The 16,463-nt window shown below is 41.5% G+C and overlaps 1 protein-coding gene across 2 annotated transcripts in view; it reads right to left on the bottom strand.

Annotated features, from left to right (window-relative positions):
- Positions 1 to 1,713: 1,713 nt before the first annotated feature.
- SLC26A5 (solute carrier family 26 member 5) overlaps positions 1,714 to 16,463 on the bottom strand; it is a 35,018-nt gene continuing 20,268 nt past the window's right edge. The window contains exons 7-19 of one of the 2 annotated variants that reach the window (XM_065049136.1): positions 14,942 to 15,094; positions 13,963 to 14,045; positions 13,721 to 13,868; positions 11,949 to 12,062; positions 11,562 to 11,639; positions 10,575 to 10,670; positions 9,208 to 9,314; positions 7,999 to 8,068; positions 6,490 to 6,582; positions 5,517 to 5,639; positions 4,411 to 4,617; positions 4,087 to 4,141; positions 1,714 to 3,530 (exon numbers count right to left, since the gene is read on the bottom strand). In XM_065049136.1, coding sequence (XP_064905208.1) covers positions 3,388 to 3,530; positions 4,087 to 4,141; positions 4,411 to 4,617; positions 5,517 to 5,639; positions 6,490 to 6,582; positions 7,999 to 8,068; positions 9,208 to 9,314; positions 10,575 to 10,670; positions 11,562 to 11,639; positions 11,949 to 12,062; positions 13,721 to 13,868; positions 13,963 to 14,045; positions 14,942 to 15,094 — 1,470 coding nt within the window. In that variant the 3' untranslated portion in view covers positions 1,714 to 3,387. The remainder of the gene's footprint in view (positions 3,531 to 4,086; positions 4,142 to 4,410; positions 4,618 to 5,516; positions 5,640 to 6,489; positions 6,583 to 7,998; positions 8,069 to 9,207; positions 9,315 to 10,574; positions 10,671 to 11,561; positions 11,640 to 11,948; positions 12,063 to 13,720; positions 13,869 to 13,962; positions 14,046 to 14,941; positions 15,095 to 16,463) is intronic. The other variant, XR_010469624.1, reaches the window with a different exon arrangement.

Genomic DNA, 16,463 nt, shown 5'->3' with positions numbered 1-16,463 from the left:
GGTGCGAGGTCATTATGAGTGTGTTCTACGCTAGTGCGGCATTGCTGCTGCAGAAAAAAAATCTCAGCAAAAGGCTGATAACACAGCCTAGAACCAGATACCTGTGTAATCCAAACTTTAAATCTTAGTCACCCTTTACATCCCGTTGGTTGAGATTCTTTGGTTTTTTATGAAATAGTTACGCATTGGGTCAAGAGGTAGGAAGAAGAAAGAGTCATTTCATAGTGCTGAGGGAAGGAAGATTCCTTTCTCCCATTCTTATTCTAAAAAGGTTTGAGCTCAGACCCAGCCCACCAGGTAGGACTGCAGTACATGGTATTGTCCAAGATGCTGACTCTGGTGGGGTCCCGGTGCTCCAGGAGCGGGGCAGGAGCTGGTAGTTGACATCAGCAGGCAAAGGGATCATCTTCATTCATCAAGAGATGCCTACAGAGCTGCATCAAGGTAAAGCAACAGCCCTGCCTTTTATTTTTTAAAAGAAGTGTTGCATTAAAGCTGGGGCAGGGAGAAGGGGGAACAGAGCTTGAAGAAATACCTGAGGGAAAAAATGCTTTTGGGAACAGCTTTGTCTTGGAGGTGAGAAAAGTTTTATCAGGCCTTATTTTGAAACAACTGACATCAATTCGTCAAGCTCAGCTTGTGAAGCCACTTTATTTTTTCTGAAAGAGGAAGCGTGTGCACCAGGGACCCTGCACACGGGACCTGCACTCTGTCAGGCGTTGGCCGGTGTCAGTGTTGTAAGAAGCAACCCCATGGTTTTGCCCTTATTTGCTTTGAAAAGCTGGTCTTAGTGGTTATGTGTGATTTTGGTAAGAATATTTTTGGGAGGGATACAAGTTTATTGGTGGGACAAAACACTTGCTTTTCATTTCAAGCCTGAGAGGGACATGATTCAGAAAGCAGCACTGACAGAGTTGTGTCTGTTTACCTAATGCAGCACTTGAAATTAAGCGTACGTTTTACTTAAGAAGGGTAAGTGCAGTAGGTAAAAAGAGTTTGGGTCCTACCACGTATCCTGAATTATCATCAGTACTCCTGGAAAAAAAAAAAAAAAAGGGAGAGGAATATTACTCTGATTATTAAGAGGTATCTTAACACCAAACCAGATTTAGGAGACACAGTGACGTTTGCTGTGCTGGGGCTCCAGCTGCGAGGGATGGGGGCACCACCCTGTCAGCGCAGACAAACTGGAGAGGGGGGAGAGATGAGCCCTGTTACGAGTTCAAGGATGTGGGCTGGTTTAATCTAAGGCAGGGTTTCCCTGTTTAGCTCGCAGTCTGCTAATCTGTGTAGGGAAGAGGCGGTCGGGTCACTTCTGAGCAGGTAACTCGGGCTGGGAGCTGGAAGCTTCAGCTGGGGGCAGCAAAGCACAGGAGACGAGTCCAGAGCCACCGGGTTTTATGTCACCGGCTGAGTCACCAGCCCGAAGGGGCTGCACAGGCTGGGATCTACAGGGGCCTTGGACCCTCTTGGCCTCAGGCTTCCAGTCCTGCATTCCAGCTGCTGCCACGATGGGAATTGCAGCATTAATTGCATCATGCAGTGTTAACTGCATCACTGCGAGGCGTGCCCTGGAGAGGGCTCGATGTGGTGGGGCAGCTGGGATCTGAGCAGCAGGGAAGATGGCATGGAGGTGGTGACCCCTCCCAGCAACACACACGTGCATCTGGGGACCTTGGCTTGTCCCACACACAGTCACCAAGACAAAGTGGAAAATGTTAAGACATGACCATCACTTTATTTTAGAAGTTGACAGGATTTTGACATGAACTGAAGAGACTACATAGTTAAAAACTGAAGCTGCGACAAGCTGGAAAGTAGAAAAATATACTGTATATAGATACAAAGTCTTGTGGAACTAGTTAATATTATAAAATGTACCAAAAGTTGTATAAATAAACATGCTCAATGTGTTAACATGCATCCAATTCACCCTGTAAACTCCAGCTAAGCAGTAATTTCTGATGCAGAAAGCTTCCTATCCCTATTGGCAGGGGAGTCTGAGGAAAGAAAACCTCTTCCCCGGCTGTGCCCGGTTCTTGGGAAACTTGATTCACCTGAAGCAACAGAGCTGGAAGCAAAATGAAAGCACTAAGTTCCGCATTCAGAGAGAGGAAGTCGTTTGAATTCCTTTACGCACAGGACCTGTGATTTGAGGGCGTTAAAAGAAACATCACTGGCATTTCACTGCCCCTGTGCCTCAAAATAACCTACAGAGACACCTGTAGGTTCCTACCTCTGCTCAGAATCATAGCGATTGTTGTTAGGGAAATACAGGCACTGATGATTTCTTTCTTTTGCTGAATTACCTTTCCATGTTTCTCATCTCACACCTGAAGTCAAGCGGTGCCACAGCGGCCAGGTTGTAAAGACAACAAAAACCCTCACGCTATTGTTTCTTTTAAGAAACCCAACATGTAAGGTTTTTGAGTTCTACTGAAATCTATTTTGCAAAGCACTTAGAAGCTGAGGCAGGAACAGCACTGCTGGCAGGAAGACTGCTTGGGCAACACAAAAGAACTTATCTTTTGGTTTTGGACCGCTGAGACTTTAGACCTTGTCTACAGTTTTATTCCAGCTTAAAAGACGGCAGATAGGGCATCAGTTCCTAATTTAATTTTAGCAGGCTTCACTCCTGCCTTTACCCAATTTTGTCTTCAAATTTGGAAGCTAAGCTAGTTTTAGTTTAAAATTAGCTGTGTTATTTTCAAGAAGGCATAACTAGGTTCTGGCACTGAAAGTACCGTACTGATAATGTAATAATTAAACAATGAGTTTCTAATTGTTTAGAGTGAAAATGTCCAGGCAATGAAGGGCTGAGTATCATTGAGACAGGTTATATAGTTAAAAAAATAACTGTACCATCCAAGTTTAGAAAGAGTAGCAGCTTGATGCCACCAGTGTGAATTCATTAATCCAGCTTGCAGATTATTATAATTTATATAAATCTGTTGTATGCAGATGTTGACATCAGGCTTTACAAGCCATCTTAGAAAGTTCCTTCAAGACACTGGTACAGTGCATTGCAGTTGCAGAACAGTTATTCCTGCAGGATCCCACCTCACAGTGGGTTAAAGTGCCCATTTTCTCAATAGGAATAGGAATGTCACCTTGTCTATCAGGTTCCGATTGTAGCATAGTACACTGAATTTTCTTGTCTTGCATAATTTTGTGCTTGGAAAGCTACACCCTGACTGAAGGAAGAAATTCAAGAGCATGAAGGCTTCCAGTTCCTTATCCGCTTTTCCTACAGAAAATAAGCACCACCCTATACCCGTAGATACAAATAGCCTTAGGCTTCTCTTCAAACTGTGCAAATTAAATATTCAGAAAGAGTCTCCATCAGCATAAATCTGGCTTCCGTTCTGCTCGGTGCCTCTTCAGAGGTCACAGTCGGTCTGTGAAACTGGCCTCCTGTCTGTCTTTCACTTGGCAAGCGAGGACGGCATCATGAATACTGTGAAAGAGCAACTCTCTCGTTGCAGTGTTATCGAAAAACTTCAGTCTTGTCAGCTCATTCATAACAGGGCCTGCAAAATAAAAATCAAACATGCCATCAGTGCATGAACAAAGTACAAAGATGGAAGACAATAATATCCCAGGAAGAAAACGACAGCTTGTTGTCTTGTTATTACTTAAAATATTTAAAACAGCCAGGTGGATCACATGCTACTTCTACTCCAAACAGGTAATTCTCTCATCCAGACACACACAGAGGCCTTTTCTTGGCACAAATGCTGCAATTCCAAATATCAGAAACTTGGAACATTGCAGGCCTTTCTCCTTACTGCATTACAACAATTTCAAGGTACAAAGTTCAGTGTGGCATTTACGAGTTGCCAGCTGGAGTAAATGGGAGCAGGATCTAGTCCCCACAGAGCTCATTACATCAGTGCTCTATTTTCACTGCAGTGAAGGATCCAGCGCATATGGGCTTGCTGTTCCTCAAATCCAACTGTAATCCAGTTTTATGTGAAGTGAGTGCTGGTACTACTGAGACACCTGGCAGCAGAGAATTTGGAGCCAGAGGAAAAGAGATAAAACACAGTCTCTCCTATAAAGCTCACAATAAAAATCTCAACTCACCACTGCAGCTGGCAATACAGACAGAGACACCAACTTCTTTGTATTCTTTTATAATCTGCAACAGAGTTAAACTGGAGTTAACCGCAGGTACGACATTGTACATGTGGCAGTTGTGGGAGGGCCACGCCAATGACTGTGACAGCTGCACAGGCCACACTCTCCAGGATTCAGCTGAAACTTACAGAGCTACAGAATTAAAACTGCAATTAGGTGAGAAACTAGACTGTATTTGAGCTGCCTTTGTATCTCAGGCAGACAGGTTCCCTCTTCGGTATCTCACAAGCTTTCTATGGGTTTGTTTCTGGGGAAAAAAGCCCTACTTACTGATTTTAATGTTTTTGCTCCAACTGAATCCACAAAGTTCACCGGGGTGAAATCCAGAATTAAAGAGTGGATGTTTGGTTTGGAGTCCACAAAACGTTCATGCTCATCAGGAGACGTGTCTTCTACACTAGCATCTGCAAAGTTTCCATTTATGGGTAGCTCATCGTTTGCTATTTCATGTTTTACAGTTGCTTCCACGTCATTAGTCTGGGAGAGAAGATAAGTAAATGTTAATGACAGCCAATATTTTTTCAGTGTAGATCCCCTTCCTCCCCATACTGATCTGTTCTGTCAGCCTTCACAAGGTGTACAGCTCCTGACCATCACAGAAACTGGCTTTACGTGCACACATACTTTCCATAGTTTATGTGTATCAAGGTTTATTCTCTTATGCCCAGAATTCCAGTCACATGCGAGCAGCTTAAAGCTGTTATCTCCGGAGCGAATCACCCACTTTCTTCAAACACTGACACCTGTTCCTGCGTTTTTACCCCATTTCCTTGCTTTATCCCTGCTGATCCTGTCAAGACCTATATAGCCAAAAGAAGCAATAGCTATCGGGCTCTTATGTTCAGCATTTCGTTGGTTCCCCATGGTAAAAAGGACACACCAGCTCCCGCCATGGGGGTGAATTTAAACATGCACAAATGCGCAAGCACGTTTCGAAGGACTCTTCTCAATGTATAATACCTGCCTCACTTAACCACGCCAGGATCAGCAGTGCGGATGGCACCTTTTTATTACAGGGGCTGCTAATTTGAATTAATTCTATTATATCCTATTTCTGCCCAATTATTCCAAGTATGTGGGGAAAGGCAGAGATAGGGTCCCTCCGATTTCTGCCAACACCACCGCTGAGCAGTCTGACGGCGTGGAAAGGCTCTGCTCTGCTGCGTGCTGCCTGAGTGTAAGCAAGGTTCAACACAATTATCCGATCCAGCTGCAGGGCTCCGATCCACATGCTGTTTCCTCAGCAGCCTGTCCACGCTGTGCAGTGCTTGCTCCCAAAGCCTCCCTGCCCCAGTAGCACTCTGCACCTTGTTCAAACAACCATGGGTAACACCAGAAATAGCATGTTAGCTGATAAAGCAGAGGTAAATATTTACCGGAGTATTCACTAGTTTCAAAACAGCTTTCTTTCGGAGTTTATTTGCCTCCTTTATCTCCCTGGCGTGCCTCTTCTGGGCTTTTCTCCTCGCTGCTAATATGGCACAGGGGTCCAGTCCAGTCTGCCATGAGAAGAAAGGATGAATAAATTTAAAACAAGCCTGCATTGTTCAGCTTCCCTTGGTGGGGGTGAGAACAGTATAAAGTAAGAAGGAATAATCTTGGCAAGCACTGTGTTAAGATGAGGAAGAGATGCATCACATTCTTTTCTTGAAATCAGAGAGTGCGACGTTTCAACTGAATTCTGATTCGAGTGCAGAGAGCAAAGTGGAGAGAGGTGCATTTGGACATAAATCGCTAATACCTCTTGCTTTGTGAAGATAATTACCACCCACCTGTTCTGTGTAACACTCGTCATGGGAGCTACAGAAAAATTGTTCAGAAGTTAGTAAGGGTGCAATTGCTACTGGCTCAGGCAGTTCTGCCCTCAGCTCCCGCCCAGGGAAACACGGGGTAGGCAGGAGGTGAGGTACACTCTGCATGCGGGTGGTATGTTGCTCATGAGAGGCATTAAATGCCCACAGTATTCTACCATCTCACACTCCAATAAAGTCTGTCACCCAAGAAGGAAGCTTCTACTCACAGACATTTTGTGTTCAGTTCATAAACTACTTATTTCCTTCTGAAAAAAATGTGTTTGACCAGTTTGTACTGCACAACCACCAGACTCCCCATTCACAAGCAGTCAGTATTAAGTTACACTTTGTCTATTCCCTCCCACCATGTTGTTGCTTCCTAAGATGATTTGCACTTGGCTGGAGAGTCACCTTCTCATATTTCACTCCTCACCAGGAGCCACAAGCTGCGAAACACTATGCTAGGGGCTACACTAAAGGGGCTGAAAGATCAGCACGTTTCAGAAGCCAGTTTGAATTTTCAAGACACAGATGCTAAATAATTTGCTTTACTCACCTTTTTCTTCAGTGCACTTGCATACGACTCACTATTGGCAAAATACAGTGATGCATTAGCTTGAAATATTTTTATTCCAGGATATTCTTTAGCCTAAGAAAAAGAATATTGGAGGTGCACGGTTAAGTGTTGCCTGCACTAGATGAAAAGCACCTGTGTGATCACAAGACACATGAACATGCAGCCCAGCAGGCAGTCCTGAATGGCTTTTGGCATGTGTCAAACACAGAAGGCTGGCACTGCCATGAGCAAAGCCAGTCAAAGATTCCCAGGATAATACTGCACATAGTCAATACCATGTAACATTTCTCCTTTACAACAACGAAATGTACAGCCATAAAAAGGAATTAAATATTTGCAGTTCTCTGATGTTGCTATCTGCAACTGGTCTTACCATGGGGAAATCACACAGATCTAGGAATGCCTCCTTTTAGCCTCCCTTTCTACAGGCATGATGACTTATGTTTTTCTTTCTCTTTTTCTCTCTTTTCTCCTCTGGCACTAAAGAGAGGAGCCTTTCAAATCTTTTAAACAGGCCTTCAGACGGGTCTCAATATAACTTCTTTACTTCTATGAAGTCACCTCTACCCAGGCTGCACTCTTGACATTTGACAGGCAAATGCCGTGGCAGCAGCAGAGACCCCGCCTGCCATCTGCTGCCAACCCCGTCTTCATCCGGGAGGAGGAAAAGCCAACTGCATTCAGCGTCACAGAAATGGAGTCTCCCGTTCTTCGCACGCAGCTGTAAACATGCTCACATATACTTTTGTTTTGTATCATACTCAAAGCAGAGCTGCTGGTTAGGGAATGTTTTTGGATGTCACCATCCTCTTCTCTCATAGGTTTTTACAGGGGGGATGTGGCCTTCACAACAGCATCTCTGAGAACATGGCAGAGAGTGCAGAAAACTGCAGTTGCTGTTTGTGAATAAATACAGCATGTTTATATCCACTATATTGACAAAGTGTGCTGCTTTCACCAGCTTTTGGTTGAACAAAATGGCATTCCTAAGAAGCACCATGCATGGCAAGCAATTGTGGCATTGGTGGTGTATTTAGTGAGCAGGGGATGGGTGGAGGCAGGGAGATGCTGTTTTGAACAGCTTGTACAATTCTGAAGAATGGATCGGTTTGGATCCTGGGTTCGCGGACTTCACACAATCCTACCACACAGGTACAGCAGGTGCCCTTGTACGCAGCTGTGCACACAGCAGTTCAGCAGCGCTAGTCGTATAAACCTCACCATTGTCTACAAGCTGGTCCAATGGAACTGGTATGAAGGTTACTCTTGATCACTTCCTACTTGAAAGGACATGCAGGACAAAAGCGAGCATTTTGAACAAAATAGCTTTTACTACTAAAATAAAATCTGTTTTCTTTCCCTTCAACACAGGTGAATGCCAGGCAGACAGCACTATTTGTGTGGTATGGTAGGGCTAAGTTGCAAATTGCCACAGTCACCTTTGCTCCACTACATAAACCTGTCCAATGCAGAAGAAAACAGTCCTACCTCTTCATACTCTTCCACACCACAGTAGATGTCAGTGTCAGGAATCTGACCAAGAATTCTGTATTGAGGGCTAAAGAGAAATAGAAGCAAATGTTTCAGTATCATCACTTACAAAGTGGAAAAGCGAGTGTTCAATACAAATTGAAACTTATTTTAAATAGTGATTCTGCAGTGCCCGTCTGGTACAGCTTTATCTAAACATGGTCAAATGCAGTGTGCAGTTTAGGGAAGGAACATAATAAAGGGACCATTTGGTGACAAGTTTGCTTCTGTCAATGCAAAAGCAATTTAGAAGCTTAGCACAGTAATCTTGTCATTTTCTGAAAAGCATGGGCCAAAGCAGGCAACGGTACAGAACAAATTCTCTTTGGTGTGAACTGGTGCAACTCCATTGACTGTCTTGCAAATATGGAAACTCTTAATGGCAGAAAACTTGCAATCTCCAAGAGCTGCTCTGCTCCCAGGACACTGCCTGAGAAGGTGAACATTCCCAACTCACGAGCAGTGTGACAGCAAAGTACATTACTATTCTCTTTGCAAGAACAAAACCGTATAGAGATGGCAGAAAAATACTCTTATTTATCTAGAGCAGAAATGTCAGAATTTGGTTTCATTCCAATGCAGACTGAAACAAACACTTCTATAAATTTTCCACCTAAATATCCCAGACATTGAGCCTAGAAGCCTCATATAACAGTCCTATCCACACATGCAAGAAAGCATTTTGCGGTAGACCTGGAAAGCTTCACGGTAAACACTTTGTCACTTTGAATGGGGAGAGAGGAGAAGTGATCTGAAAAACCACAAGGGCAGGCACAATTTTATTATGAATTAGAACTTATAAAATACCTAACCATTCATCCAGTGATAACCTGACTAACTTCTGCTTCACTGTGACAGTTAGTGCACACAAAATGTAATCATTTACCAAAACTAACATCAAGCAGATTTGAAGTTCTGAACTCCAGGTATTAAAAAAAATAAACAAGAAGATTAACCAATATGAGAAATCTAAAATCTTCTGCTTGTTATTGACATTGCAAATTTCATGCCCTCTAGAAATTTTGTTCTCAGAAAGGTAAAATGCGAACAAAGCAGATTCTATGCTGCATGCAGTTGAAGAGGGAGGAACGGTCTTTACTTATTTGCACCCTCTAAATAAACAAAACCACGTAGCAAACACTAATTTTGATAAAGAAGAAATCTGACCTTTGTGTTCTGTAAATAACGGTTATCATTGCAAACGCTACTGCAGTAAGCAAACCATAGTCTAGTCCCAGGAAAAGAGAAGCCACAAAAGCTACCAACCAGATGGCCTAAAACAAAGAAAAGCTCTGAATTATTATGCATCCTTTTGTGTCACAGCAAAAACAATACTATAAGTCAGCCTCAAACCTGTGTATCACTTGTGTTCATGAATAGACTATGATGTAATCCATCATGATAGCACTGTAATTGCCTTAACCTTTCAGAAGGGCATAAAAACTCAAGGTGCATTAACATAACATCTGACACATGGTCACATACTAACTAACATCTTAAGTCCTGTTCTCACAGGAATCCTGTGTTACCATCACACTCCAAATACTTTAGGATAACAGATATAGATATAGTCCCCCAGTTTAAGAAGGACAAGAATTACAGGAGGGAGTCCAGCGGTGTGCTATGAAGATGATGAGGGGTCTGACACATCTTTCTTATGAGCAGCGACTGAGAGAATTGGGTCTGTTCAGCCTGGAGAAGAGAAGGCTGAGAGGGGATCTCATCAATGTTTATAAATATCTCAAGGGTGGGTGTCAAGAGGATGGGACCAGACTCCTTTCAGTGGTGCCCAGTGACAGGATGAGGGGCAATGGGCACAGACTGAAGCACAGGAGGTTCCATCTGAACATGAGGAGAAGCTTCTTTACTTTGAGGGTGCCCAAGCCCTGGAACAGGCTGCCCAGAGAGGTTGTGGAGTCTCCTCCTCTGGAGACATTCAAACCCCCCTGGACACATTCCTGTGTGATCTGCTCTGGGTGAACCTGCTTTAGCAGGTGGGTTGGACTAGATGATCTCCAGAGGCCCTTTCCAACCCCAGCCACTCTGTGATTCTGTGATATGCAAGGCCCGCAAGCAGCTCTTTCTTACTTCAATGAGCCAGTTAATCCAGGAGAAAAATGCCACCAAATTGTTCCCACCAATATTCTCTCAGTTCTGGCCTTCTCCATACATGTCTTCAGTTTGTCTTAAAATATGGAAAATAGTTGTGTTTGTTACCCTGTATTTCAAATTCTTCTCAGACATTCCCACAGCCTTCAGTGCAGTTCCTATAGCAACACCGGAAAAGCTTTGCTTTTACTGCAACCAAACTACTTCTGACCTGAGCTAAAGATTATTGAAGAAAACAAAAACACTGTTGTCTGCAACAGACCGCCCTCCTATGGTACTTACACCTCCATGTCTTACATTCACCTGCAATGCAACATCAACTTGTAACTCTTTAATAAGTTTCTGTCCTGTTTTGGGAGTTAGGAAGAAGAGAAAAAACAAATTTAATGCAGTAAAATATATATACCGAGCTGTGTATTGCTCACCAGTTCAATCTTACTGGTTCTCCAGAAGTGCATGATGTCTCCAAACTGTTTAAACATTCCTTTCAGGTTCACCATTACGATTGCAGCTAGCACTGTCTAGGAATATTACACAAATACAATTTTCAGAGGCAAAATAAACCCAATACCAAACAAGAACTCCAAAGCATCACAAATAACCATATTTCTGTGCTTTGCAGAACTGACATAAGTCTACTGAATAGACCTTCCACTTAATAAAATAACTTTTTAGGTAGTTCAGTGGAGTTATCTTTTTACTGGAGCTGCAGAAATGGCAAGCAAGAGTCAGTACAGCTTGATTTACTCCTTCCTGGCAAGAGAAATCACATAGTCCTGAGCTCCGTGCAATTACAATGCCTGTAGTGCTTGAAGCAGCTATGCTATAATCTCAAATTCAAGTTTATCTACAATACACAGCAACATTTCCTGCAAGTGTCACATCGGTGTAAACCATGGTACATCTCCTATAAAAAACCCCAGGAGTTGTGTATCATCCTATGCATGCCCAAGAACCAAGGTTTTTTTCTTTTTAAGTGAGAATATATTTATTCACATAAATATATTTTTATACAAATAAGTAAAACTGCAGCAAAACCAACTCATTATGCTGAGCCATCACCTAGACCCAACCCGTTCCCAGCTGAGCTGTTATTTTAAAAGAACGTCACTTTTTAACCTCTTCCCAAAATTCCTATGCTGCAAAGGGAAATTGTTTGATGGTATCATTTTAATGTTCTAAAGAGAGAGTCCAGAATGTCCAATATTAAAAACAACAACAAAACATGCTAGATCCTTCAAAAAATTATTAATTTCTAGTCTAACTGGCAGCAAAAATGCATACAAAATTTAAAGGTTTCAGGAGCAAGGCCTGTGTTTGCTAACTAATAATCCCACTATCTCTATTTTAAGTGATACTCGCTGGCCTCTTGACCCTGACAATGCAATGGCTACAAGGCAAAGCTCCCTTACCTGTGGAAGCGGTTCAAAGAGGTATCCAATAGCCACAATTACCAACAGAACCATAATTGAGGAGAGTGCCCCTGCAATCTGAACAAAAGAAGCAAGAAACAACGTGAGAATATTAAGAAGTTGTTCCCAAAGGGCAATATTACTCATTAGCTGCCCCCTCTTGTGCTTTCTACACGGCTAGGAGGTTCAACTGGCTTTTGATCCCTGCTGCTCACTTTGACTGTCGTGCAGTCTGCTCTTATGTCCAACCTGGATTTGCACGTGAGAAGTTCCAGTTATTCCTTCTGGCCCAGCCAGAGAACTCTGGCAATCTAGAGAAGCCTCAGACTTCAGCTTTGGAGCTCCAAAAAGCACATGTTGTTTGGCTCAACATTTGGGTTTACGTACCTGAGTTTTCCCACCAGTGCTTTCCTGAACAAGACTCCGAGACATTGAACAAGTGACTGGAAAGCTTTGGAAAAATGACCCCACAGAGTTGCATATTCCCAAGGCAATAAGTTCCTGCATTAAACAGCAGAGCAAAATAAAAGGCAGTTATACTTAGCTGAACAAAGCTGGAGCTGTCCATATATACTAATAACCGCATCCTATTTACAGTGCTTTCTAGTAACCTTATTGCAGAGAACAAACAGCTGTATTGTAGCTTATACTTGTGATTCTCACACATGCACAAGTTGAGGCACGTTGCAAATAAAGTATCTGATGAAGTGTTCAAGACATTTCCTATCCTTAATGTTACTCTAACAAGTCACACTGAAAACTAAAGTGAATGACAGCATTGCTTGTTTTGAGGATTTCTTCAACTTGTGGATAACTTGAATTTTAGCACTGAATAGACATGGGAAACAGTTTCTCATAAGCACTGTTCTCTGCTTCCCACTCTGAACTATCTGTTTAGTACTATTAGAACTAAGAACAGCCTTGGCTGTGCTTCCATGGGCGGTAATCCATTGCTGTACATGAAAAAACCAACACATGTCCACTGTTTCATCAGGAAGGTGCCACATAAGAATTGTTATCATGAGTGAGATCAGAGCTCTGTCTGCCCCAGTAGTGTCTCTGATGCCTAAAGAAAGTATTTGCTTATAATGAGGCCTCCCCAGATTACTCTGCATCCTGCTATTTGTATCTGAGGTGATGGAGTTACATGTTTGCTGTAGTTCTCAATTCTTACAATTCTTGTTTTAATTCACTTAAACATGCACTGCAGCAGGTGACAAGGAGTTCTATAATTTCACAGCCAGGTGAAGCAGCATTTGGCACCTCCTGAGGAAAAAGATTTAGAAGCTTAACTGAGGTCAGTGATGATTACACTTTAACTAATGTAAATAGCACTGATTCCATTCATGCAGCTACAGATTTATCATCTTCTCTCTTTGGGTAACAGAAAACAATGATATGAAGGATGAGATTCATCTGACCAGATGTAAAACATCCTCTCCGAGGAAGGGGGAACAGCTGATCTGTGCTGTGTCAGATGCCTGCTCCAGGAAATGCATTACAGAATATAAACTCTCTGTCTCCCTTGACAGCACAATGACATCAAACAATAATCCAATTGCAATATTGATTCTAAATTGCACAGAAAGGGCAGAGTAGGTGAGGATGAAATATCATTTTAGTTTTAGAGAGTCCCTAACCACAGCCTTTGTCCCTCAAATCACGATCAAAATGCGAACTATGGATTGGGCCAATTGCTGCCCCAGAAAATGACAAGTTGCCTATTTGCAATAGGTGAGAATAAAAAGAAATTATAAAACATAATTGGAATTTCTAAACCTTAGATAACAGTTGCTCAACAAAAGTCACTGTGTTTATCACATGGGAACTCTGTACTTCACTCTATGACAGACAGCGGACAAAGTAACTTCCCATCAGGACAGCTGATGTAACGTCTTTCCCAACAGTTAATATTCATGCATATGTCCAAGTTTAAAGAAGCAAGTTTCCCAAAATCAAGCTAAACATTAAACTGGTTATTAAAACACAGCCAGAAGAAGAACTTAAAATAATTCCTGGCATTTAAACGTGTAGGCTGTCAAAAATCTGACCTGATTCTACTACAAAAGAAACACTCATTTTTGTCCAATACCCTACTTCAAGAATGTAACAAAGGTGTTACTGATTATTTCCAACAAAGCAAACCTAATACTTTTTACCTGATTCCCATCAATGGTATAACCATGTTTAAGGGCAAAGATCTTGGCCATTGATACAGCCATTGAAAATCCAACTATTGCTATTGCAATTGCATCCACGAATACTGCGGGGATGAGCTGCATCTCTGGAACTGCTGGTGCACGTAACCTTGGAGATGAAATAAATATTTACAATTTACTAAAACAAAAGCTACATGCCATACACAAAAGATATAGTTTGAATAAGAATATATTATCCCTACCCTTTAGGAATATTCCCAACAACATTGACACTGTATGACTCACTCAGATTCATTCCAGCTGAAACTCCTGTGCCAATAATTACCTAAAAATCCACAGACACATTTGTAAACATCAGCTAGAAAGACATAGAGCCATCAGAAGAACTAATAAAAGTTAGCTCATTATGAATAATACACACAAGGGATTACATTTATTTATCAATCGTTTTTTTAAGAGTTGGGGGATAAAGAAGCAGATAAAAAGGAGAAAGTATCATGATTTTCCCTCTATTATGTTCAACCCCCACTGCAGGTTGTTTAAAGTTCTAGTTATCTAAGAACTCATTTTTAAATCCAACCACTTTTAAAGACGAAAAGTTATCTGAGATGTGGGCTTAGTAGGTATTAAGATAGTCTGCTTTATCCAGGTATTTTAGAGTAGTAATTCAAAATAGTCAATGCTGCAGTCAGTTATCCATCCCAGAAATGGAGAAAGGAAGGTTAAGTATTAAGTCCCACTGGTTCCTGCTCTTCTTTCCATGACTGCATATTAAAACTTATTGGGAAATTAAATTTAAAATTAAATTTATTTAATTAAAAATTAATTTAATTAAATTCCTTCCTTCAGGAGGAGGTTCTGAGCTCCTGCACCCCATGTGGGAAATGCCACTCAGAGGCACAACTCACAGAGAATCATTCAGATGCCAAAACTCCAGGATAGGGTGGGTTTGACAACAAATCTCTGCCTACCAAATGCCATGGTGGACTGTGGATGTTTCACTGGGTTTTCAATTCTTCTTTGGGACTAGATGCCTAAAACTTGGGCACATCAGTCCCTAACCTTATGAGTATCCAAACCTTCAAATGGATCAAGCCTCAAATGAATTGTGTTCAACAGAAGTTACTCTAAAGCTCAATAAGACTTGATAGAAAATAAGATAGTTTCTACAGCTTTAGAATAGTTATATAATTTAGCTATAGAATTTCACAGCTGGCTTACCACAATGATTTCCATAGGAATAGGAACTGGGAGCTTCTTCTTAAATCGGAGATTGATCTCCTTGCCAATCAACAACAGAACGATGCACGTTAATCCAACAATCAATGCAGCAATATTGGTTGTTGTTATTTTTGAAAGCACAGCAGCTATGCTCTGTAACACAGAGGTATCATAATTATTCCTAAGAAAATATAAGCTTAATGGAGATTTGCCACAAAAGAGCAAATTATACACTGCTGTTCAACTGGGGTTTTATTCTGCATTTATAACCACAGTAAATCAGTACATGACCAAAATCCCCACTGTTTCCACAAAACAGAGAAGTTCGGAGTATCTCAGTGAGGGAGATGCACTTGCAATATTTTACGAATATCGGTCTTCCTCATATGGGGCAAAAAATTTGGAGAAAAAAATAGCATGTGGGAAAAAGTCTAAATTAAACCACATCTCTTATCATCAACATTTTCACACATATTTCATACTGGCAACTACCTGAAAGCAATAAATGCACTCTTTCTAATACCTTCAAATATTCTTTGGCACGTCACATCTACTTAGAGGTGCACAAACCATTCTAAAGCAATGAAGCCGCCAATACAACCACTGAAGTTACCATAGCGATATGATTAACTGTGATCTTGGAACACAGCTGAACTGACCATTATTCATAGAACCACAGAATCATAGAATCATTTTGGTTGGAAGAGACCCTCAAGATCACTGAGTCCAACCATTACCCTAACACTGGCACTAAACCATGTCCCTAAGAACCTAATTTACACGTCTTTTAAACGCCTCCAGGGATGGTGACTCCACCACCTCCCTAGGCAGCCTGTTCCAATGCTTGACAATCCTTTCCATGAAGAAATGTTTCCTAATATCCAATCTAAACCTCCGCTGGCACAACATGAGGCTATTTCTTCTTGTCCAAATATCTTTTAGTTGAAAACACTATTAGGAGGGTATCAGGAAAGAAAGCTTGCTGGAATACACAAGTTGCTAGAGGGTAAATGATTTCCCAAACAATTACTCCTTTTTCCACTGCATTTAAAAACATAAAAATAAATAAATGACCCCTGGATGTCTTTGGAAGAATATAAAAATATATTTATTTAGACAGAAGGAAAATTAAAGCAACTATCAGGATATTATACATTCAAGATGTCCTGGTAGTACCTCTCCTAGGAATCAATCATTAGTGCAGTCTTGTTTCCAAAAGGTTTGTTTTATTTGCACAAATATACAAGAAAGATACCCACAAAGTACTTTCTATAGCCTCCATGTAGAGCAAATCCTGAAGCTTTGTTATTGCTGAGCCATCGATCTGCTCAAAAGCTTGGGTTTTCACAGATATCCCAGATCTTCTCTATTCTTCCTCTCAGGACTTATGGTTTTCAAAATCAGAGCACTAACTTTATGATAACAACTTGGGGCTTCCTAGACTGGCAGGCAAATCAGATTCAGATGCATTTCAACTCTAACTGTTCACAACAGCAAGGAAAGTAATGCTCATATAAACTTC

The sequence above is a fragment of the Columba livia genome, chromosome 1 (assembly GCF_036013475.1).
Source record: "Columba livia isolate bColLiv1 breed racing homer chromosome 1, bColLiv1.pat.W.v2, whole genome shotgun sequence".
NCBI lineage: Eukaryota > Metazoa > Chordata > Aves > Columbiformes > Columbidae > Columba > Columba livia.
This window is presented reverse-complemented; position numbering and strand designations above follow the sequence as displayed.